This window comes from Globicephala melas, chromosome 1 (assembly GCF_963455315.2).
Source record: "Globicephala melas chromosome 1, mGloMel1.2, whole genome shotgun sequence".
NCBI classification, from domain to species: domain Eukaryota; kingdom Metazoa; phylum Chordata; class Mammalia; order Artiodactyla; family Delphinidae; genus Globicephala; species Globicephala melas.
The window spans coordinates 22262663-22289957 of NC_083314.1; the positions used below are offsets into that span (position 1 = coordinate 22262663).

The 27295-nt window shown below is 42.1% G+C and overlaps 1 protein-coding gene across 1 annotated transcript; it reads right to left on the reverse strand.

Annotated features, from left to right (window-relative positions):
• On the reverse strand, positions 1 to 26636 carry LBR (lamin B receptor). The gene is made up of 14 exons (XM_030868410.2): positions 26507 to 26636; positions 21453 to 21630; positions 19648 to 19863; positions 17599 to 17682; positions 17149 to 17341; positions 15617 to 15813; positions 13672 to 13726; positions 10813 to 11004; positions 9971 to 10074; positions 8933 to 9058; positions 5758 to 5926; positions 2936 to 3016; positions 2716 to 2838; positions 1 to 1978 (listed from the first exon to the last, which is right to left on the reverse strand). The coding sequence occupies exons 2-14, from the start codon at positions 21615 to 21617 to the stop codon at positions 1818 to 1820; spliced, it is 1866 nt and encodes a 621-aa protein (XP_030724270.2). The 5' UTR covers positions 21618 to 21630; positions 26507 to 26636; the 3' UTR covers positions 1 to 1817.
• Positions 26637 to 27295: the final 659 nt, after the last annotated feature.

The window sequence follows — 27295 nt, forward strand, 5'->3', positions numbered from 1 at the left end:
TCAAAGCAACATCTTATTTTCAACTTTATTGCCAACTTAAAACTTCATTATAAAACTTGTCAAATAAACATGTCAAAAACAAAATTAAAAACAAATTGTAGCTGATATCCAGAAACTGCAGCACTGTGTTGGAAACAGCTCTTTTCTCATTACCAAGGAAAGAATTAAAGGTCCTTCTTCCTCCCCTAAAGCTTCATTGGTGACTCCTCTAGTATAGAATAGGCTGGGACGCCATTTTTTGATGCCAGGAGAGAAGCATTAAAAAACTGCTTGCATACATCAGTACTAATAAAACACTGAAAATTTCACCAAAACGATGTTTAAAGACTAAAGGATGCGGAATGTTCTTCATGATCACATTAACGTAAGTTCTGTTATATACACTTCGAACTGCAGCGTAGAACAAACACTGCATATCTAAATGGCTCATATGATGTAAAATGTATAATTAAAAACCCAAACATATACACTATATTTATTAGATTCCCCTATGTTTAAGATTCTGGAGAACAATTTAACTCTGAATACAAAACCTTAGTGAATTTGCTACTGTTCCATTATAGGACAATTAATAATGAGACTATCTCAACTGAAGTAGAATCTAATGGCTAAAGCTACCTTATGCACAGCTATTAAACTAAAAGAAACGATTTTAAACTATTCCCTTAAATTGTATTTAGATAAATAGATTTCTAAAGATGAATACAACACTCCTTTACAGGGAGTAGTTTTGTAAATATAAAGGCTATGCAAAATACAGTATAAACTGCCTGAACTAACAGTAGCAAAAACACAGTTTAATTTAAAAAGTCAAAAACATATAAAAATATTAGCCTTTCAGAAATGGCAAATTTTCAAACACCACTCTGTGTAAAAATGTTTAAATAGTGATGTTATTCCAAAAATATATATTTATTCTATTTTTCTATTTGCAACAGTTTATAAAGGCAAACAAACACCTGCGGTTGAGGTAGCAAAGCCAAATTCACAAACTTTGGATTAGGAAAAATACCCTTCCTACTCTTAATAGCATCTTTCATACAATATTAAATGAGTTCCACTTCTTTCAAAATGTTTAATTCGCATGTAGTACTTTACAAAACTTAATTTAAAATACTGCAAATGTTTGTTAAAAAGATACTTAGTCCCGAAAATTATTTCACATTCAAAATACTATACAGAAAAATCTGAAGTCCCCATATATTACATAAAAGCTATGTATTTACAGTTTCAAATGCAGTTTTACACGTTGAGGTTAAGCAAACCACTACTAATGGTCTTCATTAAACAGTGTCCACTATCAATCATCCCCCTTCCCGTACAGCACTGAACAGAGAGGACCAGTTTTTACTTTCAAATCGCATAGCTAGTAAATGATTTAATTTAAAGGGAAACAAATTCTATTCTCTTAATGCAATAAAACATAAATGTACTTTAAAATGTAACTGTTTTCATTTAAGAAAAACCAACTGGACAAAGGAATCAAACTTTGAAAGGTAATCAAAAACCCTAAACATCAACAGTATTCAGTGCATTTGTAAGACTGTTTTCAGATTTTTAAGGATTGAAAATTTCCTATTAGAATGCAAATTCTAACATCTTTATTTATATTTTCCTTATGTTAATTGTTATGATTTAATAAAAATGAACACAGCTACATTAAAAGACTTACTACTTGGCTCTATAGTCCTGCCTCAAAAAGAAAGAGAAACATAAAGATCCTGTCAGTGCAACGAAAGGTTCATTTTGGGTTTTTTTCCTTTTTTTGTCAATGGAACCAAAACTGCAGGAGCATTTAGACAGCGCCTAGACCAGAATCAGTAGATGTATGGGAATATGCGGTACGGGACGCGCTGGCAGTACTTCTCCCATGCCAGGCCGTACTTCTTCCTACAGTGGCGTTCATCGCGAGCCTCCCGGTGCACCAGCAAAATGGTGAAATAAATCACGTAGAAATAAGGAAGAATGTGATTGAAACCTGGGGACAGCAACAGTAAATAGTACTAGATATTTTTATTATCACTACACAACTACACAGTATTGTTTCCTGCTGGTCCCCAAATCGTCTAAAAATGGACCATCCCGTTACTTCATTTTCTCCAATGGGGGAAACAACTACACCGGTTCATAAATTCCCACTAGTGTGTGGCAGGAGGTAGTATTTGAATTAAAAGCTATTCAGAGAACAGTGATTAATCCACCCTAACAATCCTTCAAAATCAGAACCTCTGTATTTAAAGCAAATCTCCCCGTTTCCTCCCCGCCGGTGCTCAGGAAGAGGACGGCAGGCCACCCGTGAGGGGCAGGGTGGGCAGGGCAGACAGCACTGCAGGGTATGGGCTGACACTAACACAAACAAAACAGAGTGTGCCTTTTCTTCTTCTTAAGAACCGGAGTTTTTCAGAATCTACGTACACTGAGTCACAAATAGAAAGTTAATTTCTACATATTCTTCTTAGAAAAAAAGCTACCAGGCACAGCTTAAAACTTAAAATTTTGCTTGCAGAAGTTTAGACTCAAACTTCAGGCTCGGTGAATTCCTAATTCCCCTCAGACGCTGGACGAATGCGGTGCTGGATACACCAAAAGCACAGCACCCAGATGGGGGACGGGCAACCCAAACCTCCAACAGGCGACACCCAGACCCAACGAGCACACACACATCCTATGGTGGCCGGAGAAAGAGTCAAATCAGTTCTCTTCTTAAATGCTTACCACATGGGAGGGACCATGCCAGGGCCATGATGAGATCACCCAAGTAATTGGGATGGCGAACAAAACCCCACCATCCAGAAACGAGAAGATTTTTTCCTGTTGAAGTATGAATGGTCTTTAAATCTATACAAAAATAAAAATACATTTTTAATGATCTCTAGACAAACAGACATAAAATCTTTATGTGGTATAAATACTATAAATATAAACCAATACTTACGTGCAAGCTTTGGATCAGAGGGATTTTTCCGGAATGCATTTTTCTGAGAATTTGCACATCGGAAGATTACAAATCCACACACTGTAATTTTTTAAAAATTTCATTTGTTAACAATTTAGCTTTAATCTTTATTTAAAAGCATCTGTAATTTCATTTAGAAATTATTCCTGTGCTCCAAGGAAATTTGCAAAGTACAGAATAGCTTTATTTCTTAACAATTCAAAACCTCTCAATCTTAGAAGGTCAAAAGAAGATATGATCCCGATATCTCACTATCGTACAGCTTTCATCATCTACCATGAAGGCAAAACTAACAAATATAGTTACATCCATGAATAAAATCTAATGCAGCCCACATTACAATAAAATCAATACTGGAGTTCATCTGTTAGTTATGATACCTACTGGCCACAACATGAATACTTTATTAATAAAACTATAGCTCAGAATCTGCACCAGAACAACTTGCACATAAATATATGCCGAATCCCACTGTAAGCCTCCAAGTTGGTGGCTTTATTTCAAATTCCGAAATGTCAAAATTAAGAGGCCCTGACATATCACTATTTATTATCAGTCCTCAATGAAGTAGTAAGAAATAACTCTACTCCCTATTTTTAGCTTAACTGTAAAATATACATATCCTGCCTTGAATAACACACAGGCACGTTTAACCAAACCAATGAAGAAACTAAATCTTAATTTCAACCAATAGCTTGAATGTCGTCTTCTACCATAAATACTGAATAGTGCAGCAAAACTAGCAATATTTGAAGTCCAGTGCTAATTTTCCCTGCCCTCCCTCTGGCGGAGGTGTTTAACCAACAGTGAAACGAAAGAAAAGCCATCCTGAAGCTAACCAACGAGCACCCGGCCAAAGTGTTCTCCTCGCTCGTCTCCAGCATCCACCCTGGCCAAGTGGTTCCCTCTGTCCGATGTATCTACCTCCCCATCCCACTTTTCCCCACTGCACCATATCCTCCAATAGGTTTACACTGATGTTCCCCCAGAGAGACGCACTCTCTACCTTAAACTCCCATCATATTCGGTCTGTAAGTCCCTCCTCTAGACTCTTCCTACTACTCAATGCAGTGTCTGAGCGTCTTATTTCTCCCGCTAGAATGCAAGCTCTAGGAAGGCAAGACCAATCTCCCTACTTTTTAAGGTGCTACCAGAAAAGGCAGGCACTCAACAGAAAAAATGAATCATTACTAAGACAATAAAATTTTAAATGAACTTATTATTTTAAACTAAATTTAATAAATTTTAAAACCAAATGGTTTGTTTAAAATTATGTTTAAAGAACCACTGAGAACCCAAGAAAGAAACATCCATTCTCTTTGTAAGATGCAAGAATCTTTTTATTACTCAACTCATCCATCACAGATTACTTCAAACCTGAGCCAATCATGGCCATTTAAAAGGGCATGCTAATCACTAATCACTAGAGAAATGCAAATCAAAACTACAAGGAGGTGTCACCTCACACCAGTCAGAATGGCCATCATCAAAAAATCTACAAACAATAAATGCTGGAGAGGGTGTGGAGAAAAGGCAACCCTCTTGCACTGTTGGTGGGAATGTAAGTTGACACAGCCACTCTGGAGAACAGTATGGAGGTAACTTAAAAAACTAAAAATAGAACTACTGTATGGCCCAGCAATCCCACCACTGGGCATATACCCTGAGAAAACCATAATTCAAAAAGAGTCATGTACCACAATGTTCATTGCAGTTCTATTTACAATAGCCAGGACATGGAAGCAACCTAAGTGTCCATCGACAGATGAATGGGTAAAGAAGATGGGGCACATATACAAAATGGAATATTACTCAGCCATAAAAAGAAACAAAAGTGAACTATTTGTAGTGAGGTGGATGGACCTAGAGTCTGTCATACAGAGTGAAGTAAGTCAGAAAGAGAAAAACAAATACCGTATGCTAACACATACGTATAATCTACAAAAAAAGATGGTTCTGATGAACCTAGGGGCAGGGCAGGAATAAAGACGCAGACATAGAGAATGGACTTGAGGACATGGGGAGGGGGAAGGGTAAGCTGGGACAAAGTGAGAGAGTGGCATGGACATATATACACTACCAAATGTAAAACAGACAGCTAGTGGGAAGCAGCCGCATAGCACAGGGAGATCAGCTCGGTGCTTTGTGACCACCTAGAGGGGTGGGATAGGGAGGGTGGGAGAGAGATGCAAGAGGGAGGGGATATGGGGATATATGTATACGTATAGCTGATTCACTTTGTTATACAGCAGAAACTAGCACAACATTGTAAAGCAATTATACTCCAATAAAGATTAAAAAAAAAAAAGGTCCAGGAAAGACTAAAATTCAATCCTGATTTTCCAAAAGAGCTCAAGGATCAGAGAAAACAAGCAACCTGTACAAGAATACACAGCTAGTGTCAAAGCTAGCATCGAGCCCCATGCTCCAGATGCCTTCTGCTACCTAAGATGATATCTTATTATGTCTGTGTCTTCTGTTCTTCCCTCCCATCAGCCTTGTTTTTCTCAGTCACCTCATTCTGATAAGATCTGTAGTTGTGTCCTACTGCTAGATAGCTGTTCCCAGTGTATACCAGCATTTTCTTGTACATAACTCTGCCATATGTGTCCCTTTTATAAACATGAACTTGGTTACTTAGTACTTAATTGGGTTGTTGGGACTAAGTGGTTATTTATCCATTTATAATAATAAAAAGAGCCACTCAGACTTGAAAAAAGTAAATAAAAGGGCACACTATAAATATGCAGATCCACAGCACACACAATATTTACTACACAGAGACCGAAGTTAATACTCACGTTTCAGAGCAATGATTAGAGACGCCATTGGCCAAGACAGTTCATTTGGATGACTGACTAAATAAAAGGCTTGGAAGCTGTAGATAAACGGAACCCACACTAGATCTCCAAAAGCCAGCATGAATCCAAATCCATCATGGATAATGTCCATGGTCGTCAGCAGCGCTTCCTGTAAGGGTATGGAGGGGGGAAATTTTCATTTAAACTTTGGGGGACAAAAGCTTCAATGTTTAAAGTATTCAAGTAAAGTTCTAGTTTACAGTCAAATTTATAAAGGGCTAAGGGAAAGTACACCAACCAAAACCGTTTTAAAGTGGGAGTGGGCATCTGGTTCCCTCGGCACGTGTATCATTCTGTTCTTCTCCTGTCGCTCTACCCTCTCCCTCCGCGATCCTGAAACAACAGAGCTGCCAACGCCCCTGTGCCTCCATGCCTCTGCCTGGAACACCCCGCTCCAGCTTCAGCTGAAGCCTCGCCCATGCTGCTTTCCTCAACCCTCCCCCTAGACAAGGCACTTCTCAGATGCCACCACCCACCACCTGCTGAAGCCTGGAGCGACCGTGTGACTGTCCTGTAAATAAGCGACTCTCGCCATTAGACTAGAAGATGGAAGGCTGGGAGCATGGGTTTCCACCTGCCACCCCTGCACCCAGCACACATGCACCAACCTAACTTCTGATAGCAATCTGGCTTTTCATGTAGCTTTTCCACACTACCTGGCAACATGGGAAAATGCCTGCCTCGCTGCTCAGGGTAAATCAGGACCTGAACGCACTCTCGTGTGGATTTGGTCAGCGCAAGCCAGCAGCCAGATCCCCTGGACCAGAACCTGCAGGCCCGGCTCTGGAAGTGGAGTCGGCCCTGCCCAAGGGCATCTCCAATCTGCCTCTGACACCAGTACTCCCCGCTGACTAGAAAAATTAGCAAGTATAAGTAAGCTCTGCTGAAGAATCAAACCAACACGGACCTACTGTGTAGCACAGGGAACATCACCTATATGTGAAAAGATCCTAAAAAAGAATGAATATATGTATAGCTGAATCACTTTGCGGCACACCTGAAACTAACCCAACGCTGTAAATCAACTATACTCCAATAAAATTAAAATTTAAAAAATAATCAATATTCTAGGTTAAAGAAAAAGCATGATAATCTCCAAAACGCATTTTTTTCCCCAGAAAGCAAGCAAAAGGACCATGGAACAGAAAAATGGATGCAACAACTCCAGGCCCTTTGGGTCACCCTCTAGTGAAGAGCGCCTATTCTTACGCACACGGGAGCAGGTACAAGAGCAGACCAGTGATGACGACAGGGCACACGGGAGTGGGCAGTGAGCGAGGGACAAGGTATAAGCAGCTGGCGCCAGCAGGGGCAGAACCCTCAGCCCTACCCAGTTCCTGGGGCCTCAGGGGATTTGCCGGACAGCCAGCGGAGGCTCACAGGAAGGGTCATTTAAGTTCGTATTCTCCACTTTCTAAGGTGCGGCACATCAACACGCAGAAGAATTCCTAGCACCCAATCTAATAAGAAAAGTATTAAGCATCTACTAATTGCCCGAAAGTGTGCCAGATACTAAAGAAAATCGTAAAATCAAGTCCTTTCTTCAAGAAGCCTACTATAATCTGGCTGAGATACTGCTAACATATTTAAAAAAATAACTTCCCAACTTCAATCCACTACCCCTGGTGAAAAACTGCCTTAACAGTTTTGCCTTAAAATACAAACATTTTCTGTTAATTAACGGAAATAAGTGTTTGTTTAAATCTCTAGAAAATGTGAATTTCTAAGTCACTTCAAAAGTGACTACCATGACACGACAGAAAACGAGAAGGAAGAATTACTCACCACTGAAAAGCTTCCAGACAGGAAGTTAAAAAAAAAAAAATCTCTGAGGTTTTAAAGCGACAGAGGAAATATCATCTGACTTGTAAAATGTAACCTACCATCTTCTTAGGAGCCCTTTATTACATAATCAAAGAAAGACCTACAACTGGCAAGACTAAGTGCATTTACAAGAATTGGTTGTTTTTTTCTTTAATTTCAAAAGCATGTTTAATTTTGAGTAGACTTGGAATTTTCAAAGGACTCTGTATCAGATGCTCCCACAATCTCTGCAGCTTCTAAGGCTGGGCCCAGGTCTGTGTTCAGTGGCAGGAGCTCAACAAGAATCCAAATGTGGCTACTTGCACTAGAGGTCTGTTCACCTCAAAGAGCTCCTAATCTCCTCCCAAAGAAAAGGAAGGTTATGGATAAATCAATATCAAGCTTTTAAAGTCATTTTGACTGAATATGACCAAATAAGACAGCTTTAAAAAAACACCTTAAAGGAGATGGACCTTCTCTCAAAATGTCAACAGACTGCCAAGAGAATTTATTTTGTAACATTATGACATAGGGCTGCCAATTTCGTTTTTCAAACTGAAAGAAAACCCAACTTGGAATTTGGAGGAGATGATGACAAAGATAACAGTAAATGATAAAACAGTTGCAAAATAGACCCAAGGAAGAAATTATTTTCAAGAGGAATATAGTTAGGTGAGACCGAGATTAGCAAACATTTACCAGTCTTCAAGTAGCGGAAAAAACTGATGATGTATCAACGTATGAGAAAAGCCAAGTGTTAGGAAATTAGCTTTATTCAAACTGTTTTCCTCAATGTATCATGATTTCTGGTTTTATATCCATCTAATCAGAGCTACTCTTTTATTCTGAAACACCAACAATAAAACATCTCCCCCTTTATTTAAGAACTATAAAGGGCAATCTGACAGTCCAAAGAACACTATCTTAACTCGATGATAATCTGTCCATCCATTTTCATCTGACAGAATCATTAAGAAATTAATGTTCATTAATTCATATAAATAAAGTTTTATTTATATGAATCGGTCACACCCACAAAGCCAAGATCCACAGATCTTAAATATTTAGCACCTGACAGAGCAGCTGACATACACGGAAGTATCACCAAAGTTCTCGACACCTACCCGCCGTCAGTGCTCACTGTGTGTCGGCTCAATGCGTCACGTGGATCCACAACTCATTTAATCCTCACAAGCCTTGCAGGCAGGTTATATTCTCCTCACTTTGTGTGGAAGAAGCTGAGGCTCAGAGGGGTCAGGTCAATCACCCACACTCAACGCCATCTGACTCCAAAGCTCTTAAAATTAATTACCTCATTCCAGAGAGCATCCACCACATACAAGAGCTGGAAACTGTTGACCAAAATCATTGCTAAGGATGGAACAGTGCGATGCTGTAGCTTCATCTCAGCCAAAAGCATCACCAGGTTAATGACCACCTGAAATAAAAGGGGCAGGTATAGTTTCTACAGAGAGAAAGGTGGTAACTTCCCAGCTGAGAAAGCTGCAGACACCACCTTACCGAGAAGCCACCATCAGTGATAAGACATATCAACCTCAGGAGTCCCTTGATAAGATTTACTGAGATGGACACTTATTCTGTGGTGTTCTTGCCAAAGACGTATAACTCACTCCAATCATGAGAAAACACTGGACTAACCCAAACTGAAGGACACTCTTACAAAATAACTGACCAGTATCTTCAAAAGTGTCAAGGTCATGAGAGACAAGGAAAGACTAGCAACTGTTACAGACTAGAGGAGACTAAGGCCAAATAACAAATAAATGCACTGTCGGACCCTGAAGAGGATTCTGGAACAGGAAAAGGCCAACAGCATGAAACATTAGTGAAACTCAAATAAGGTCTAGGGATTTAATTAATACTACTGTAACAATGTTAATTTGTGGGGGGTTTTTCTTTTTAATTGCTGTTTTTTATAACTATACTATGGTTCTGCCAGATGTTAATTAACATTGGGGAGAGTGGTATGAAGGAACTCTTTATTTTTGCAACTCGAACAAGTCTAAAATTAAGTCAAAATAATTTTTTTAAAGGGGAGGAAAATACATTTTTTCTTAATTCATACACTATTATTTTCCTACATAAACATAAACTGATATAATCAAAATAAAACAAACTCTTTTAATGTTTAATAACCTATAACAGGGCATCTTATCCCTCTGGACTATATTTACAGTAAGAAAATATTTTAAGTAGACAGATTTATGCAATGCTGTGATTATTCCTAAAAACATACCATCCACAGCTTACTTTAACATTGTCTACAATCCTTTCCAAATGCAAGACTAATCTGTACTACTGAACTGAAATTTAAAAAAAAAAGACATACCCATCCAATCAATCCGGGGCGCAATTCACAGAAGTATTTGAGATCAAAAGTACCGATCCGAGGATTTAACTCTCGGCCAATGAAGAAATCATAGACAGCATTTCCTATGAAGGGAAAAGTCCTTATCCAAACAGTATTCCAAACCCAATTATGAGGCTTTAAAATTGCACTGCTGTCCACGCTCCAGGGTCACAATTCAATCACCTCCAGGAGCCTGGCAAACAGCCAGAGAGGAAAGGCATGGTGGTGAGAGCCAAGAGGGGCCGTGAGGACACAGGGGGCAGGGGATGCTGGCCCCATCTGGAAACATCCATGCTGCTACAGGCATGGGGCCTATGGGGCCAGATTCCTAGATTCTGAGGGAACCAGAGCTTTTTTAAATGTAGACTCACCATTTTAAAAATAAGCCACTTAATTTTTTTTAATGTTTAAGAACTTTAGGTTAGAATCAACCAATTTGTAATCTCTATTATTTGTTGGTTGTTTTTTTTTAAAAGGATGTTTACTATTTTGGACAAAAAATATTTGTCCTAAATTGTTATAATACTAATGTTACTAAAATGCTGTAAGTTGTTCAAATGTCTTACTGTCATCAAGTGACTAAAAAAGGAAGAAGAAACAAATAGGAAAACACAAGGGGAAAAAATCAGATTTTCTTCCTTTTATTTTTCTCTAAATTTTTTCACCTTTTCCTTTTTTTTCCTATTTCTCTTCATCTCTCATAAACTGAAGCGAGAATTCTATGAAAGCCTAGAAACAGATGCTGAGGGGCCAGTGGGGTGAGGGTGTGGAGAGGCATTTGTGGGAGGCGTTTGTGGGACCCACGTTCTAACACTGCTCACCAGAGCTGGCCGGCGACAGTTCATCCCGGGGCGCTTTCAAAGCCCTGGCGTAGAGATAAACACTCAAGACCACAGAAAAAACGGTGGCCGCAAGTGCACACTGAAGGAAATGACTGTACACGTAATAAAGCTCTACATCCCAGAAGAGAGATGCTCCGACGAGTACAGATGTCAGGATAAAAGCGTAGAATCCTTAAAAAAGGGAGGGGAGGGGGAAAAATGAATGTTAACCCAGGGTTCACATTGGATTTACACCATTATAAAATAATACAACATTATTTTGTAAAATCTTAGTTTCATTATTCAAGCTACACACACACAAATACATGAACGAGCAGTGCCCCTGAGGTTAGCAGTCTTCAATACAGATGCTGTATCTCGCACACGATTTGTGAAATATTCTCATACTTAAGTTATTATTTTTCATTGTGAACAGTCATCTGCTTTTAATGAAGAGAGAGCTGAAAAGAAGTGCACAGAAATTCACTATTAAAAAGCTGAAAAGAACCTCAAAATTCACATAATCCAAACCCCTGAGGCCAAAGTCAAATGGCTAATTATTGACAGACACAGTTTAAAGCCTTTAGGGCAATGTTGGTGGTTATAAATTATAAACATTTTTACCCGAAATAACTTATCAATAAGGGTTTCAAAGGATCCTGGTCGTACTCTACCTCCCAAACAAAGACCTCAAGACCCTGCCCTCAAAGAAGAGGCCACAACCCAAATGTTCCCTAGGGCCAGGCAGGAGACTGAGGGGACCAGCCGAGTGGCGACGTCAGGGAGGGACTGCCAGGCCCACAGATGTTCATTCCAAAGTCAGAAGCACCCACGAGGCCCCGCAGGAGGAGCTCCTGTTCCGGGCTAGCCCTGCTATGGCTCAACAGACAGAAGCTGAGTGTACTGGCTGCTGCTTCTTTGGACCCAAGAAACAGTTTTCCTTTCAGGAGCTGAGTGCCTGCAAAAACTGTTCTCTGAGTAAGCAGTCAAATCACATTTGGATAAAAACAGTCTAACACAGAAAAGACGTAGGTGTTATTTCTGTAAGAATTCTAAAACCAAAGCTTTTGTAAAGTCAAATGGTCATCTCTAATTTATTATTTAAGTCCACATTTTCCACAGTGTCAGGTTTACTCCAAAGAGTAACTTTTAACTTTTTAAACTTTTTCTTTAACTTTGTAAAGCATTCATTTAATGCTCATAAAATTTACGAATATTAAAGAAAAAGAATGGTAGATGAAGCCGTTTCTTGCTCTCTAGCCTACGTGGATTAAATTATTCAAAATGTCTCAGGACTCTCCTTAGTTGATGATGGTAAAATCTCGTAATACTAGAACCAGAGTAACGAGGAAATTTTCAAAGGAAGGATCAAGCAACTAGTTCAGCCACTGCCTGCTTGCTCGACAGCTCCGAGCCCAGTACTACTGTTCTCAGCCTCTGAGTGAGCCACGCCCTCAAAGGGAAGCAAAAACAGAAAAGAAGAGCACTTGGACGAGAAGTAAGTGGGTACCTAGAGAGAAGCCCAAAAAACACAAACAGCGACAGACCTGATGGCCCAAAGGGAACACCCCACCCCTCCCCAGACTTGGCCTCACTGAGGCCGCAAGGCGCAGGAGAGAGGGTGTGTGGGAGATTCTAAACCTGGTTCCAGCAGCAAGGAATCTGGTAAAAGTAAACAAAGTATCTGACAGTAGCAGCAAGTCAGTGCTAAGCATCTACCAGGGGTCAGGCGTGGAGCTAGGTTCAACGCCTTACCCACTTGGCACAAGAGGCAGTCATCTAAAACACCTCTGGCTTCCCTTTTAGAGCCCAGTCGAGTGATTTCAGATACAGTGGATGCTAGATGAGTCACTGAAAAAAGTATCCACAGTTCAAAAGGTGAGAAGTGATAGGATTAAAACAGGCCAAGAACTAAAATTTACAGTATAATTCCCAAGAAAAGGAAAACAGTCCACCCAATCTAGTTAAAATGGAAAATCATTTAAGGATAACTACACTATACACGTATTTCTTAAAAGCAGGTTAACTGTACTTTATCAAAGTCTTCACGTTCCAAAGGTGGACTGTTCCTCTTACTCAGCACACACTCCTACCCCAGGAGGTGCCCACGTCAGGAGGGACAATGCCCACTTCTTGAGACGCTCATCGAGACTTCCACTCCATCCACTCAGGGCTCCTACCAACAAGCGCCTCCTACAGGCCAGTCCCTATGCTGGTACCACAAAGGGTACCACAATGAACACAGCCAAGTCCCTGCCCACGAGCCACCTTCTAGTGGGGAGACCCCAGTGAAGAGACAAGTACACTGATGTCAGGAAGACCTGTCATAGAGGAAAATAAAGCAGGGTAAAGGAAAGAAAGGGATCTGAGGGCTCCTCTGAGCAGAGACACGTCAGGGATGAAGCAGCCGACACTTTGGGGGAAAGTTTTCCAGGCAAAAGTACTGAGAATGTAGCCTAGAGACGGCCTGGAGGCCGGTGGCTGGAGCAAAAGAGCAAGAGCTCCTGAGGGCAGGAGTGGCCAGGAAGCCCACACCAGTGCAGAACTTAGGCCATGGGGATGACTCAGGATGATAAGATACACAGTCAAAATTGCTTCAATGAGCGATAAATGCTATTAAGAAAATAACACTGGAGAGTGGAAAACAGTGACTGAGTGGCTTGTTACTTAACATGGCATAATTCTGACGTATCGGCTGCAGGTGCGAGCAGTTTACTTGCATGCTCTTCTGACTACTGAGAGAAATTTACCATTTCCTCCTCTGGCATAATCAGCTTTGACAGTTTAAAGAGTACAGCACCCAAAAGTCTGAGCTATCGAGTCATCAATTTGAGTTTTGGAAAAAAAAAAAAAAATCACCATTTAATCTGTACTTGAGTCTTCTTCCATCAGTAAGAGGTGTTCCTTCTACAACCTTAAAAGAAAAGGTTTTTTTTTTTAATTTAAAATTTTAAAAGCACAACACTTTACCATGATACACGTCTGGTAAAATCACCTAAATTTCAACATGCCCAAGAAGGAGGATCATCTTTTAGTAGGAAACTTTAGTAACAAGTCTCAAAAATCTTCATGGCACTCCCTTAGGTAAAGTAATTCCACCTTCAGGAATTTATCTCAAATACAAATCTAGTAATGACTTCTCCGTGTACTGAGACTATTGCCATAGCCACTCTCCCCCAACGATCCCATGTCCCACCACAAGACTAGACGTGTTTTCAAAAACCTGTACATCTAGTCGATCTCTAGCTCAAAACTCTTCAATGACTCCCCACTGCTTACAAAGCAGAATACAACTCCACTATCTCACGTTGGTGTCATCCTTTCAATCGGGTTCAACCCCACTTACCCAATCCCAAGGCCCATGTGCTATTTGATGATACAGACTCATATACTTACTTGCTCTGCTATTTATACATATACGCTCACTTAGTTATTCAATCATTTCATGTGATTCTTTTATCTCCAATAAGAGACTGAGAGCATGTCCACTGGACCATTTCATCTCTTCATTTGCATCACCCACAGCATCCCCATAAAAAAGGTACTCAAGAAACACACTACTTGAACAGGATGAGTTAAGAGAAAAAGTCTACCTGCCCAATGGCAGCTACATTTTACTCCCCAAAATAACTATTCAGAAATAGTGCAATTCATTATAAATTGTAAAATACTAATATGGTATCACTTGTCTTGGGCCAAACTACTTTACCCTTTCATTAGCTATGAAAGGGAACCCAGGAGAAATGTAGTATCTGTCTGAGATTATAGGATTAGCAAAACCCCACAGGCTAATTTCAAATGATCCTTATCTATTAAAGGTATCTAACAACTACTGTGTTGGGTTTTAGTCTGTGGGAAAAAAAAATCGATATATAGCTATCTATATATATAGATATAGATACAAACATATATATATATTTTAACCATCAAAACTGCTTTTCTCAATAAATATTACCTAGTTTGAACTAGCTTTACCTGAGTTTATCTGAATTTGTGATTTTTTACTTTAGAGCCTTATCACAAAAATACCTGAAGGTTCACATCACAAGAATCCTCGCTAGAGCCAATGTTATGGTGAGGTTCCAAAGTATTTCAAGTCTGCAGCTCTATCCTCCTATCACTGGCATTTGCCACTCCTAATAAAACTGATCCTTTGGTTTACAGACAGTTGGCAAACTTGCAAAGCTCTAAGAACAAGATCTTTAAATGAATTATTTATTGATTAGGGAATCTCATGTTCTTTTAAATATATCCAAGTAGAGTATTCTAATGAACGAAGAAAAAACTACACTTAGCAATGAGGACCAGTTTTAAAGACACTGCATGAGTCTGAAAAGAACATTCCATGGTCCAGACAACAAATTTCTGAAAGAGATGAAAATCAGAAACTCATCATATTTTAAAAAAAAAAAAAAGTAAAAGATACGGACTAAAGTCCATTGAGCTCAGTACCTTATCAACTGGTAATTTAAAATTCTGCATCTGAAAGGACATATAGCGAGAGGGAATTTTTTTTTCCCAGCCACCTCTACCATTAGTCAGGCTATTTTGAAAAATGGCTTATTCTTCTCTATTTGGTTTGGAAAGATACACAAGAATCCTCAGTCAGATTCTTTAAGTTTCGCTTAATAAGTATGTGTTACAGAATACAAGAGTAAACGCTTAACAAACTAAAACTAAGTAAGGGTAGTTATGACCAAGGACAGCTTTTAACCTTAAAACTACTATAAATGTCTCTATATAAACATGGGAGCGAGGGGAAGAAAATCTCATAATACCATACGCCCCGCCAACAAACGCTTACCTTCCCAATCGGCAATAAGTAGAACAGAGCCTGAAGGAAAAACCAGAGGAGGTAGGCCCCAAATACCCTGGTTTCCCATAAATCGTACAAAGCTGGCAGAGGCGGCGGAAAATTCAGAAGACTGGGCTCTTCCTGTTTACACGTCAACAGCAACAGGAAGAGGAAAGCAGGCAGGCCAAGCGTGATGAGAAAAACACCTGCAAATAATCAGTGAACATTCAAGGCTCTAATTTCAATCCAGGTTATTTTATTTTATTTTTTTCAAAACTCACTTGAATTTCTAAGGTCGAAACTCAAGTCTGGCTAGCTGTTTGAAACCAATTTCTAATGCATCATTAGAAAGTCTTAACTCTACCTGTCACATCCTGTGGGAAGCAACCACAGGCATGAAGGTAGTAAAACAGCAAATGCCCAGCACTGAAGAGCTAAATTCCACCTCGGAAACCAAGCTCTAAAACACTGAAAATCCAACCACTATGGGAGCAAACATGTTGAAACTCCAGCAAACTGAAGATTGGAACATCTAAAAACTTGAAGATTGGAACATCTAAAAACTATCGGTCTCATCTTTAAAGAACAAAAAACTTTATACCCCTAAGTTTCTCACAATTAAAATAGTATCACATTCACGTTACATGTGCGCAGACTTTTAAGCGATGCTGGACACCATCTTTAACAGATTCAGTTAGCCAAGAGTTATAAATTACAAAATACAAAGCAGTTAAGCCATGCAGGATTTTGAACCATTTAACCAATAAGTACTTCCTTTTACTAAGTCATAAGACCTCACCAGCTCCACCCACTTAATAACTCCAAACCTCTGAATGCTTCAGATCTTTGACCCTCAAGAGCAACCTGTCTAACAGGTAGTGTAGACACCATGAACCCACTGGATGCATGCAGCTTATTCCCAGTGCTACTGCCAAGCCAGGCCCTGTCACTGAGATCTGATTATTAGCAGATTTCCCAGTCACGAATAGCTCACCGTCCTTCCTATATACAACAGTCATACCAACCTTCCTTTCATCACTTCTTTGCACTTCTTTGCTCAAAACCTATTAAAAGATTGCTAAAGGGCTTCCCTGGTGGCGCAGTGGTTGAGAGTCCGCCTGCCGATGCAGGGGACACGGGTTCGTGCCCCAGTCTGGGAAGATCCCACATGCCGCGGAGCAGCTGGGCCCGTGAGCCATGGCCGCTGAGCCTGCGTGTCCGGAGCCTGTGCTCCGCAACGGGAGAGGCCACAGCAGTGAGAGGCCCGCGTACCGAAGAAAAAAAAAAAAAAAAGATTGCTAAAAGTTTTAAATATAGCCACAGTGGCACCCTTTCTACTCCATGATAACCCTCAAAAATGCTCCTACTCAGGCCTTTGCACCTGCTGTCCCTTCTGACTGGAAACTCTTCCCCAGGCTCCCACCTGGCTCACTACCTGGCCGCCTTCAGATTTCTTCAGAGAAAGCCCTTTCCTGCTCACTTTATCGCAACCAGCGTTTGCCCACCCTGCCTGCCCTCCCTAGGCCGGTTCTGATGCCTACCAGGTACTCCTCCAAATTCTAAGTCCTTCTGCTGTGTGGCTGTCACTTCAAAGGTTCTCAACGACGTAGGTCCTTTTGTAACAATTTTTTCTTCCTTTGAATCTATTTCTTTTAATTTGACCTCTTCTCTTCGTGGATGAAGGCTATACTGTGTAAGTATATAACTACTCTCTTGTGACAAAGGGAATTTTTCCTATTTAAAAAATAAAAAGTATTAAATATCTGTAGTCAGTAAGTATCATTAATGCTACCACATTAAGTAATTCAGCATCTTAGTATAGCCATATACACTAATAAGAATAAATTTGTTAAATTATACTCAGTCTTAATTTAAGAACAGAATCTTAGAAAAGATTCTAAGAAAAATTATGGTTTTCAATGTGCTTCTTTAGAGAAAGTCACTTTAACAAGGAAAAAAATTACCTGAGAGGAAAATGAACCCCTCTGTACCTGCGTGTTTTTGTGAGGTATGTCATTCCTCTCTATGTGCTCAGGCTCCCCGTTATATCTGTTGATGCTATTTCCAAATGGCTTCTAAATTGAAGAATATAAAACATTTTAACCATAAGAATGATAACTTAGTAAAAAGGTACATGATGGTAAAAGTTCAGTACTGTGAAACCAAGCAATAAAACCAACCAAAGATTTTCACAGCCGTAATGCTGAAGAATTTCAGCCCACTTTTTAAAAAAATGAAATGGAATAAAATTGATTAGAATTTCCTAATCTTCAAAAGATTGGCTCTTACAGTAGAGGTTTCCACATAAGATCTTCCATCTTTTAAACAAAATTAGACTAAATCTTATAATTTCACTGTTCGATAACAGATGCTCTAATAATATTCACTATGAGAGGTAGATACAGTAAAAATTGGTAAATCAGCTCATTAACTGGTTAAAAAAAAAGAGGAAAAGACATTCACGGCCCCCAAACAGCTTAATAACAGGAAATTAAGAAATAGTGGCTACTTATGGAGTATTACTAGTAACCTACAAACTGCCTACTTTCTGAATTTCATCTGCCTTATTTCTATTTAACCTTACATTTTCTCTCCCTAATGTCTCCTTTCTCAATTCAGTCTCTTTCCTTGAATGTCATTCTCTTCAAGCAGTGGAGGGAATTTCTTGCTGACTGTACAGAGGAAGGACTTTCGCTTACAAAACATTTTCCAGGCAATGTATGGCTGAAATAGGTGACTTTGCTCCTTTAAAGTCACTGACAGATTAATTAAGAAGAGAAATATATCTTTTGGGAGGCCAGCTGTCGAAAGACGGCATTAATATAGTATCAAGTTCTAGTTCAAATCAAGGTCTAACTGAGCAGTGACAGCATTCAACATATACTTAAGTTTACCAAAGTGCCAACGAGCCACTTAGCAGCAAACGGACCCACCTAAAAACTACACTCTCGGTTTTTCAAAGGTCCAACGTGTAATCCACAGCAACCACAAATGTAATCCTGTAACATAGCTAGTCAGCTGACCCTGAACTGTACTGACTGCAAATTGACGGGGTATTCACACAGTGAGGCAAGGTACTGCAAAGATCACAATTAGGAGTCCAAAAGAATAAGGATGATGTGATGTCAAAGCTACATGCAGGGCTTCGCTGGTGGCGCAGTGGTTGGGAGTCCGCCTGCTGATGCAGGGGACGCGGGTTTGTGCCCCGGTCCGGGAAGATCCCACATGCCGCGGAGCGGCTGGGCCCGTGGGCCATGGCCGCTGAGCCTGCGCGTCCGGAGCCTGTGCTCCGCAACGGGAGAGGCCACAACAGTGAGAGGCCCGCGTACCGCAAAAAAAAAAAAAAGTGATGCAGGAAAATACAACACAGAAGGTTACGCCCAACATCTTAAAATTTAAAAATCTGACTACAAAACACTATGTAATAATCCAGTGTTTTAAGGTTATCAAAAATCTGTACATTTTATCCAGAAAAGAGGTAACAGTAAGTGAAGAGAATAAACAATGACCTTTCTTCAATTCTGTTTATTTATTATTTCAATTTGGTCTACTATCTAAAATGTTCATTGTGCAAGGTCCTCCAGGCTCTGCACACCCTACCTAATATTTCCAACCTTGAACTCTGAAAGTAAATTCCATTAAAAGTATCATCTCTGAATAGGGAAGGCAATCAAGTACAATGATACTAAGACAGCAAGAATATGTTTTTATAAGATACAGTTATGTCTCATTATTTTCTACATGAACTTTTATTCACTATAAAAACTATTCAGTTCAGTCTACAATCTACATCTATTTCAAATTTAAACACTGCTTTTTTTAGAAAAAACCCCACAATATTAAATTGCACTCATAGCTTAAAAATGTTCTTTTTCATGGTATTTAAAAGCATTATACCTTCTATTCTTCCAAACATTCATTTTTTCATGTAATCTTTAATATTATTAACTGCAAATCACTTGAGTACACATAAAGGGGAAGACATGATTTGGGCAGATTAAACACTGTTGTAAGGTTGGAGATCTCCCAAACACACATACCAATACCAGTGGAGTCAGTTTAACTTCCAATATTTCCTTCCTTGCTTCCTTCTTTGCTTCCTTAATGTGAGCCTGGTGTGAAGCTGAGACGGATGGGCGGGAACCTTTTGGGGGCCGGCCAGGGGATCGGGAGCGCGACCTGGAGCGGCTCCCTCTGCGTCTGGAGGGAGAACTGGAAGTTGAGCCACTTTTCCTTTGCCTGAAGGAGGTTAAAGGCTAGAGGGAGGAGAAAAGGCAGAGCTTCACCATAAGTCATAACACACTGCCAGAGGGCAGCAACGGCAATGACTGCACCAGTGACTCTAAAAGCACCCTGGGAACTCATGGGATCTGAGCATCCATCAGGTGAGGCCAATAACAGCTTCAGCTATAATGACCCGTCTCTCCTGAGACCAAAGCAGCCTTTCCACCCCTAACTCTTCTTTGAAGGTATTGCCAGGAAATGAATGTTCTAAACCAAGCAGCTGTACATTTTCCTAATAACATATGTAAGAGATACAAATAACATTGATTAAAACTGAGATGATAGGACAAAAAAAAAAAATTAGCACACAAACAATAACAAGAAAATTCATCTCAGTTTCACTCTGAATAAAACACGATCAGATCTTGAAAACGAGTCCAAGACTGGGTTACACAGCAATGTTTTACCCTGCCCTCACCTACTCCGAATATTTCCAGGAACCTAGACCTGAGGAAGGCAAACTAACCCCCAGCCCAAATCCCTCCCACCCAGTATGGGTGGCACAGGAGTGAAGAATGGCTTTACAGTTCTCAAATGACTGCAAACAAAATCAAAAGAAGAATGAAACTTGGTGGCATGTGAGAATCATCTGAACTTCAAATTTCAATGTCCATGAATAAAATTGCATGGGGACACAGCCATGTCCACAGTTGCTCCTGCAGTGCACGAACTATATGTACAAGTCCTTTTACTCAAAAATGTTGCCAACCCCTGGTCTAGAGCACTCAGACTGTGATCCACAGGCTGCGGGCTCAAGAACTGTTCGTTACTGATCTGCAGCAAGGAATGAAACTGAGAAGAGATGGGCAGCAATTTTTATAGCATTTTGACAAAGCAATTTTATGTCTATTGAATCTGACAGTGAAAAGTTAGGGTTTTATTTTGTACCTTTTTTTTTTTCCCATTTGCCTAGTAATTACGGTATGTTACGTAAATACTTCTATACCATGGACCAGATATTTGCAAGCTCAGGTCCTCACCAGATAGGTTGAGAAGCCTTGGACTCAAATCTAATTAATGTCACTCTCCTGATTAAATCCTCGGTGTCTGGGATGAAGCCCAAACCCCTCCAGTTCTGGCTCCTTCTTTCCCCTCCTCCGGCCCTCGCCCACCACACCCTTTCAGCATTGGTCGTCTGTGACTCCCGACCCAAGCCTTTGGCATGCTGTCCGCTGTGGAAGTCCCCCCACCCCATCACCTGAGTTTTCCCTATCTGTCCTCAGCACTCAGCTCTGAAAGCCTTCCCCAAAACCCAGTGCCCTTCCCTACCCTTGATGTGCTCCAACGCCACGCATGACAAACTGTCACAGAATGACAGAGTGCATTAAACCAGGGAGAGGACGATGTAAGTGTCTGACTTCAGCAGACTGACAGCTTCTTAGCAACAGGGCACTGTGCCTCATTCATACATTCCCAAAGCCAAAAAACAGGATCTGACCTAAAGCAGGAGAGTGACCCTACGCCTGCAGAGAGCCAGACCTGACTGCTCTAAAGCTTAAAAACCACACCTACAGTGATTTCCCAACTATTATAAACATGCTCTGTAAACCAGAGTGCTTACCTTGATATCACTCTCTTTCAATTCAAGTTCAGTTCCATCTTTGTATCTTACGTTGTAAAGCTGGGAGTTGCTGTCATGGCTCAGAATTTCTACTTCATAATAAAGTGAACTCCCGGGCCATCGACCTCTTACCACCTCACCATCGGCAAATTTCCTACTTGGCATTTTGAAAATCAGTCTGAATAGTTTAAAAAAAAAAAAAAATTAGAGTCAGCGCATACACACTTACATTTGTCTTTTTTCATAGATTAAACGCTAAAGTACAACTTTCCAAAATGTTTAACTGGTCAAGACTTTCAGGCTACAAAAGCCTCTAGAGGAGAGGGTGAACAACTCCTATTTTAAAGGTGAGAAAACTGAAGCTTAAAGATGTTAACTGTTTTGTTCAAGGTTATAGAAACAGATGGCATGAAGAGGCAGAGTCAGGACATAGAGGTTGTTCCTTCTGCTACACCATATCTCATTGGGAATCACTTTATACAGCCACTGAACACGGAAGTGGCACTAAGGATTAAATATGACAAAACATAAAGGCTCCAAATGATCTGCACCATGCAAAACGCTACCCACCTACAGTAACTATACTTCTTTAATTAATAAGGCACAATCTCACAAAGGACACACCTTTTCTGATTGATAACTCTGCAGATACAGTAGTCCCCTCCTTATCCAAGAGGGATATATTCTAAGACCCCCAGGCATCCCTAGTGGATGCCTGAAACCACAGATAGTACAGAGCCCCGTACATACTGTGTTTTTTCCTATACATACATACCTATGATAAAGTTTAATTTATAAATTAGGCACCGTAAGAGGTTAACAACAATAACTAATAATAAAACAATTATAACAATATACTTTAATAAAAGTTATATGAAGGTGGTCGGTCCCTCTCTCAAAATACCTTAAAGGCACAAATTTAATGCCTTTTCCATCTTAACTAAGCACTTAACCACACACTGTGGCCGTAACTTGCAGTTTGAGGTACAACAGCAAAACTAGCAGGAATTTCTGTTTCCTTCTTCACAATTTCACAGACAGAAGATTCGTTCTTACCATAGGTCTCAGCAACCTCAGCATAGGATTTTTTTTCTTTCCCTATCAAGCCAAGAATTCTCACCTTTTCCCTTAAAGGAAGCACTTTACAGCTTCTCTTTGGCATATCTGAATTGCCAGAGTCACTACTCTTGCGCTTTGAGGCCATTATTAAGTAAAATAAGGGTCACTTGAACACAAGCAGTGTGATACCTCGACAGATTACCGAGATGGCTACTAAGTGACTAATGGGCAAGACGCGCTGGACAAAGGGACGATTCACATCCCAGGCTGGATGGAGAGGGACGGCCCAAGATTTCATCCCGCTACTCAGAGTGGCACACAATTTAAAACTTATGAACTATTTATTTCTGGAATTCTCCATTTAATATTATTGGACCGCAGGTGACCACCTCAGAAAGTGAAACTGCAGATAAGGGGGGATGACTGTAGTCTTACAAAAGCTTTAAAGATGTATTGTCTAACTTTTAACAAATTACCTTTACTAAAAACAGTAAACTAGGCAACAGATGGGGAAAATCAAGGCTGTGTAATTAGCATTACTATAACCTACCAACAGGGAGAACAATATAACTCCAAATCTAAAATGAATAGCAAATTTGGGGTTTTCACCAAGCTTTCAAGTCTTACAGCTGAAGTCTCAAATGCCTACCAAGTAACTGCCAACCACATACCTGGGCCAGCATCCTAGCTCTTTTTTCAAAAGCCTACAGCAGACATCAACCCCCAGTTATAACCCTCTTCTCCACTGAACCAAAACGTGGCCCACGAAGCCTGGTATGAAAACAACACTCTAAGAAGCCACAAGCAATCTGCAGCAATTGTCACTTACATGAGGCCTGTTTTTCAAACATCAACTGACTGCTGGGTGCTTCAAGCTCTTAGGTAGTAATGTTTCTCCCTCCTCGGACCAACAGATTCACCTTTCCACAGGACAAAACCAGCGCCTGCCGACAGCTCCAACACCAACTGAACTAGCTGGGCCTCGTCTAAGAAGGAGACAGGAGGACCCAAAAATCTCTCCTTACAGTCACCCTCATCCCACCAACGAAGCAATTCCCGAAACATCCTCTGGGCATATAAAGATACAATCCTCACCCGGCTCCTGTCAACAAAAACAACACTTGAGAACTTCTGAAGACTCTCCAGAGTTAAGAAAGGAGAAAGATTACCACACCCCTCCTGAGAAAAAGTCTTTCCCAAGCACCACATTTCTTCACTGTTAATCACCTGAGGAAAAAACTTCACAAGCTTCACTTGCTTAGATAGATAGGAGCTAGGTCAGTAGATGAAAGAAAACACAGAGACTTAGGTGGTGATTAGAGGATGTCAGTCCATTTACACATTAGGTACAAGAGATGGCTTTCTTCCCAAACCTACCTGAGAGAGCATCACTGTGGTAATGAGAAGGTTTGGGCTGGGCGGAGGTTGGGGGGAGGGGTCGGGGCACCGGGAGGACCCCAGACACTCTGGGAATGAAGTCACACCTGGCTGAGGAGTCACGTGAGGGGCACTTGGGAAGCAGAGGGCGGTAGACACCTTGGGACCCGGAGGAGGGGCACAAAAAAGGAAGGTGACAACAGCAAGTTTTGCCTATTTCAACATTTAGCTCTGAGCCTCCAAACACTAAGAAAGAGGAAGGAAATGTGCCCTTCTCTCGTGCCCCCTCCTTCTCCTCGGACCCCCTAAAATCAAACCACTGCTATTAGTACTAGTTCTCTGACATTGGTCAACCAGGGTGAGCAGAAGGCAATTACATCTTTCTACGCGAAGATGCCATCCGAGTTTCAAACAACTCTTTGTAAACTTTTGAAACACAGGCCCTCAGGACTCGGGAGCCACCTGGATTTTTTAAAAGGCCCTTGAGCAGATTCTGTCCTTTTTGGAAAATACATTTATTGGCATCTTTCCGTTGTACCTATTTTACGCCACACACACAGTATCTGTGCGATACTGGACACAGGTCAATGCCAAAGAGGTTTTTCTGCTATCAATTAAATATTTGGGGTTAAACAAATTAAGATAGCTGGTGGATATCTGTTAGGTCTCTAAACATTTTTAAAAAAAGAGTTAGGAATTAGGACTCGATAACGATCTTTCATATAATGGCTGAAAAAAGGAAAAAATAGGAACAAACCAGCACGCTCCTTCGGAGACCACTATCTCACACACAAATGTTCCAAAAGGCGAAACTACCAACATTATGTGCACCTCCACTTTGCACAAGATCCACACACAAGTGTCACACAGTGCATCACATCCTAATTCTGCAGGAGTGAATTAGCCAGGTAGGACAGAAAAGCCCCAGGACATTTGCGCACATCGCTATGCTCACCTGATGGAATCAAAACACACAGGGATCAGCCTCCCTCAGAAGGGAGGTTTTAGCCAAGTAGGTTGGCAAAGAAAGATTTTGTTTACTGAGCACAATGTCTCCATTCCCCATTAGCAGTGGAAACATGGGGACCCTCAGGCTTTTCTCTATTAAGCCACAACATGCTTGCTAACTTCAGTGGCAATTGGCACTGGAATCTCCACACATATCAGCTCCAATATGTTACTGTTTATCAGCACAACTGAATGTGCTATTCTCTGCTGATCGCAGTGTTACAGAGGCCTTTGGTCATCTTTCCTCACTTTCCCAAGTTAGTCTAAACGTGGCAGAGAAAGGGAAGCTCAAATGAAGTTTGACAGCTTCCCTCTTCAACACCTGGGCCCAAGGCTGGCCTGGCAGGCAAAACCCAAACAGGAACCCCTGGCCTATCTCCTGCCTCTGTCGCACAAAGCAGAAGAAACGCCACCTTCTTGGCTGTAGGGGCGGCACGGCCTGACTTCTCCCCTAAGCAATATAAAGAACTGAAGGTAACAATAATTCCCCTCCTACTCACTCTCTTCCCTCCTCCCTAGACAGCTCTCAGAAACTAAACTTAAACTGGACTTGGTGCCCAGTCTAAATTAGCGCGCGCGCGCACACACACACACACACACACACACACCCTTTCCTCCACGGCAGTTGCTACAAAGTGTAATTACAGATTTGCACGTATTTATTTGCAAGGTCCCTGAGGGCTGGGACCAGGAGCGTGGATCTACCTGGGCTCCGGCCGGGTGCATGCCCGCCACAGCCCGTGAGCAAGCTCGCTCGCTCCAGGCTGAACCCTTGCACTGTCCACGCGCTGTCCAATGTATCTACTGGGTCGTTCTGAATATCCACAGCCTGACTCCCGACCAGACCGTGCAATCATTTTGATGGAACCGCCTGGAACCAGGCCCTCTGCCATCAAGCGCTAAGTGTCCCTTGCGAGTGTCGGAAGGTGTCATTACGAAGAATTTTTTTAAAGCCTTTAAAAAGATGAAAAAGTAGGATCGAGCTTTAGCTGGAGTACGCGAACCTGCCTAAGTACCCGTTTCCTGAGTGTGAGGAAACACCGGGCGAGGGAATGCAACGCGCGCAGCCAGCACTGGAGAATAGCCGAACAGAGACCGCCACGACCCTCAAGGCCAGTGACAACCAGCGAGAATTAAAGGCAACTTTGCAACCCCACTTCCCCGTCCGCCAGGCTGCCGCGCCTTTTCTGCCTCCCCGAGAGCAGGGCCCACCAAGCCACCCGCTAATCTGTCAAAAAGGCGCTCGGAGCCGGTTTGGGAGGGCTGGTGCTGCAGGGCGGGGACAAAGGGACCGGGGTGGGTCACCCACCCACTCATCCTCCCCAGCCAACATCATTTTACACCGACGCGGCGCGTCCAAAATGGAGGGAAACGTCTGCAATTTAAAACCGCAGCTCCATTTCCGCAGCTGGCCGGGCCGGACGCACCTTCAGCCTCGCCAGCAGCGGCCCGGACCGACTCGGAGAAGGGGAGGGCGAGGCCGCGGCACCAGGCCCGGCGCCCAGGAACCCCGGTCCACCCGCCGCGCCCGCCCCGCCCGCCCTGCGGGCCTCCCCGCGGCCCCTCGGAGACTGCGCCGTGGGGAGCGGGGCGTGGGTACGGGCGCTCACCTGCTCCGGACTCCGGCGGGAACACGAACAGCTCCGGGAGAGTTGCTGAGCAGCTACCCGGCGGCGGTTCCGCGCGCGCGACACTGCCGGCTCTCGCGCTCTCGCGCCCCGCGGTCCCGCAGCCCGGGCGCGCGCCCCCCCGGCCCCGCCCTCTCCTCGTCCCGCCCCCCAGTTGGCTTCCCAGGGCTCCCATTGGCCCCTCGGCCTTTTGAATAGTGCCCGGCGCTGTCGATTGGTTTTGAGACATGGCGCGTCCGCCCGCCCCGCCCCACTCCGCGTCAAGGCCCGCGATGGGGGAAGAGGATCCTCGCGGGTCTAGCCGTGGTGCGGCCCAGAAGGCATATTTGAGCGGGCCTTATCTCAGCCGCCCAGGCACTTTTCTAGCCCGCTGACCGCGCGCATTCCCCGCCCTTTCCCTCCCGGCACTCGCCACAGTTGTCTTGCGATGCACAGTAGGGAAATTGGTGTGTGAAGTGGCTTGGCGAGAGATATAAAAGGGCTATAAAGTAAATTTGCGTAGTGATAACTAAAGATCAATTGACCGAGACCGAAAGTACTTCTTGCTAAAACACTATTACTGCTCTCCTTACCGTGTTTAAAAAAACCCAAAAAAACCAGAAGACTCCAGGCCAAGCAGTGGCTACGAAGGCAATCTGGGGCTCCTTTGTCTTGGCGATGGCTGCACGTCGGTAGAAACTGACCTGGACCGCAGCTTGGGGGCAGTGGGGCCAGTGGGTGGGAGGAGGTTGGTAGAGAATGTCCAAGGATTCCCTACAGCTCGCAGCGTTC

Bases quoted from the DNA above. Each gene is read 5' to 3' on its own strand.
- LBR (XM_030868410.2), bottom strand. From the start codon at position 21,617: ATGCCAAGTAGGAAATTTGCCGATGGTGAGGTGGTAAGAGGTCGATGG. The intron at 17,683-19,647 runs GTATGTGTGTTT...TCTTCAATTTAG, and splicing joins AACTGACTCCACTGGTATTG to AAGCCATTTGGAAATAGCAT. The intron at 11,005-13,671 runs GTGATTTTTTTT...CCCTTTTTTAAG, and splicing joins ACTCAAGTACAGATTAAATG to GATTCTACGCTTTTATCCTG.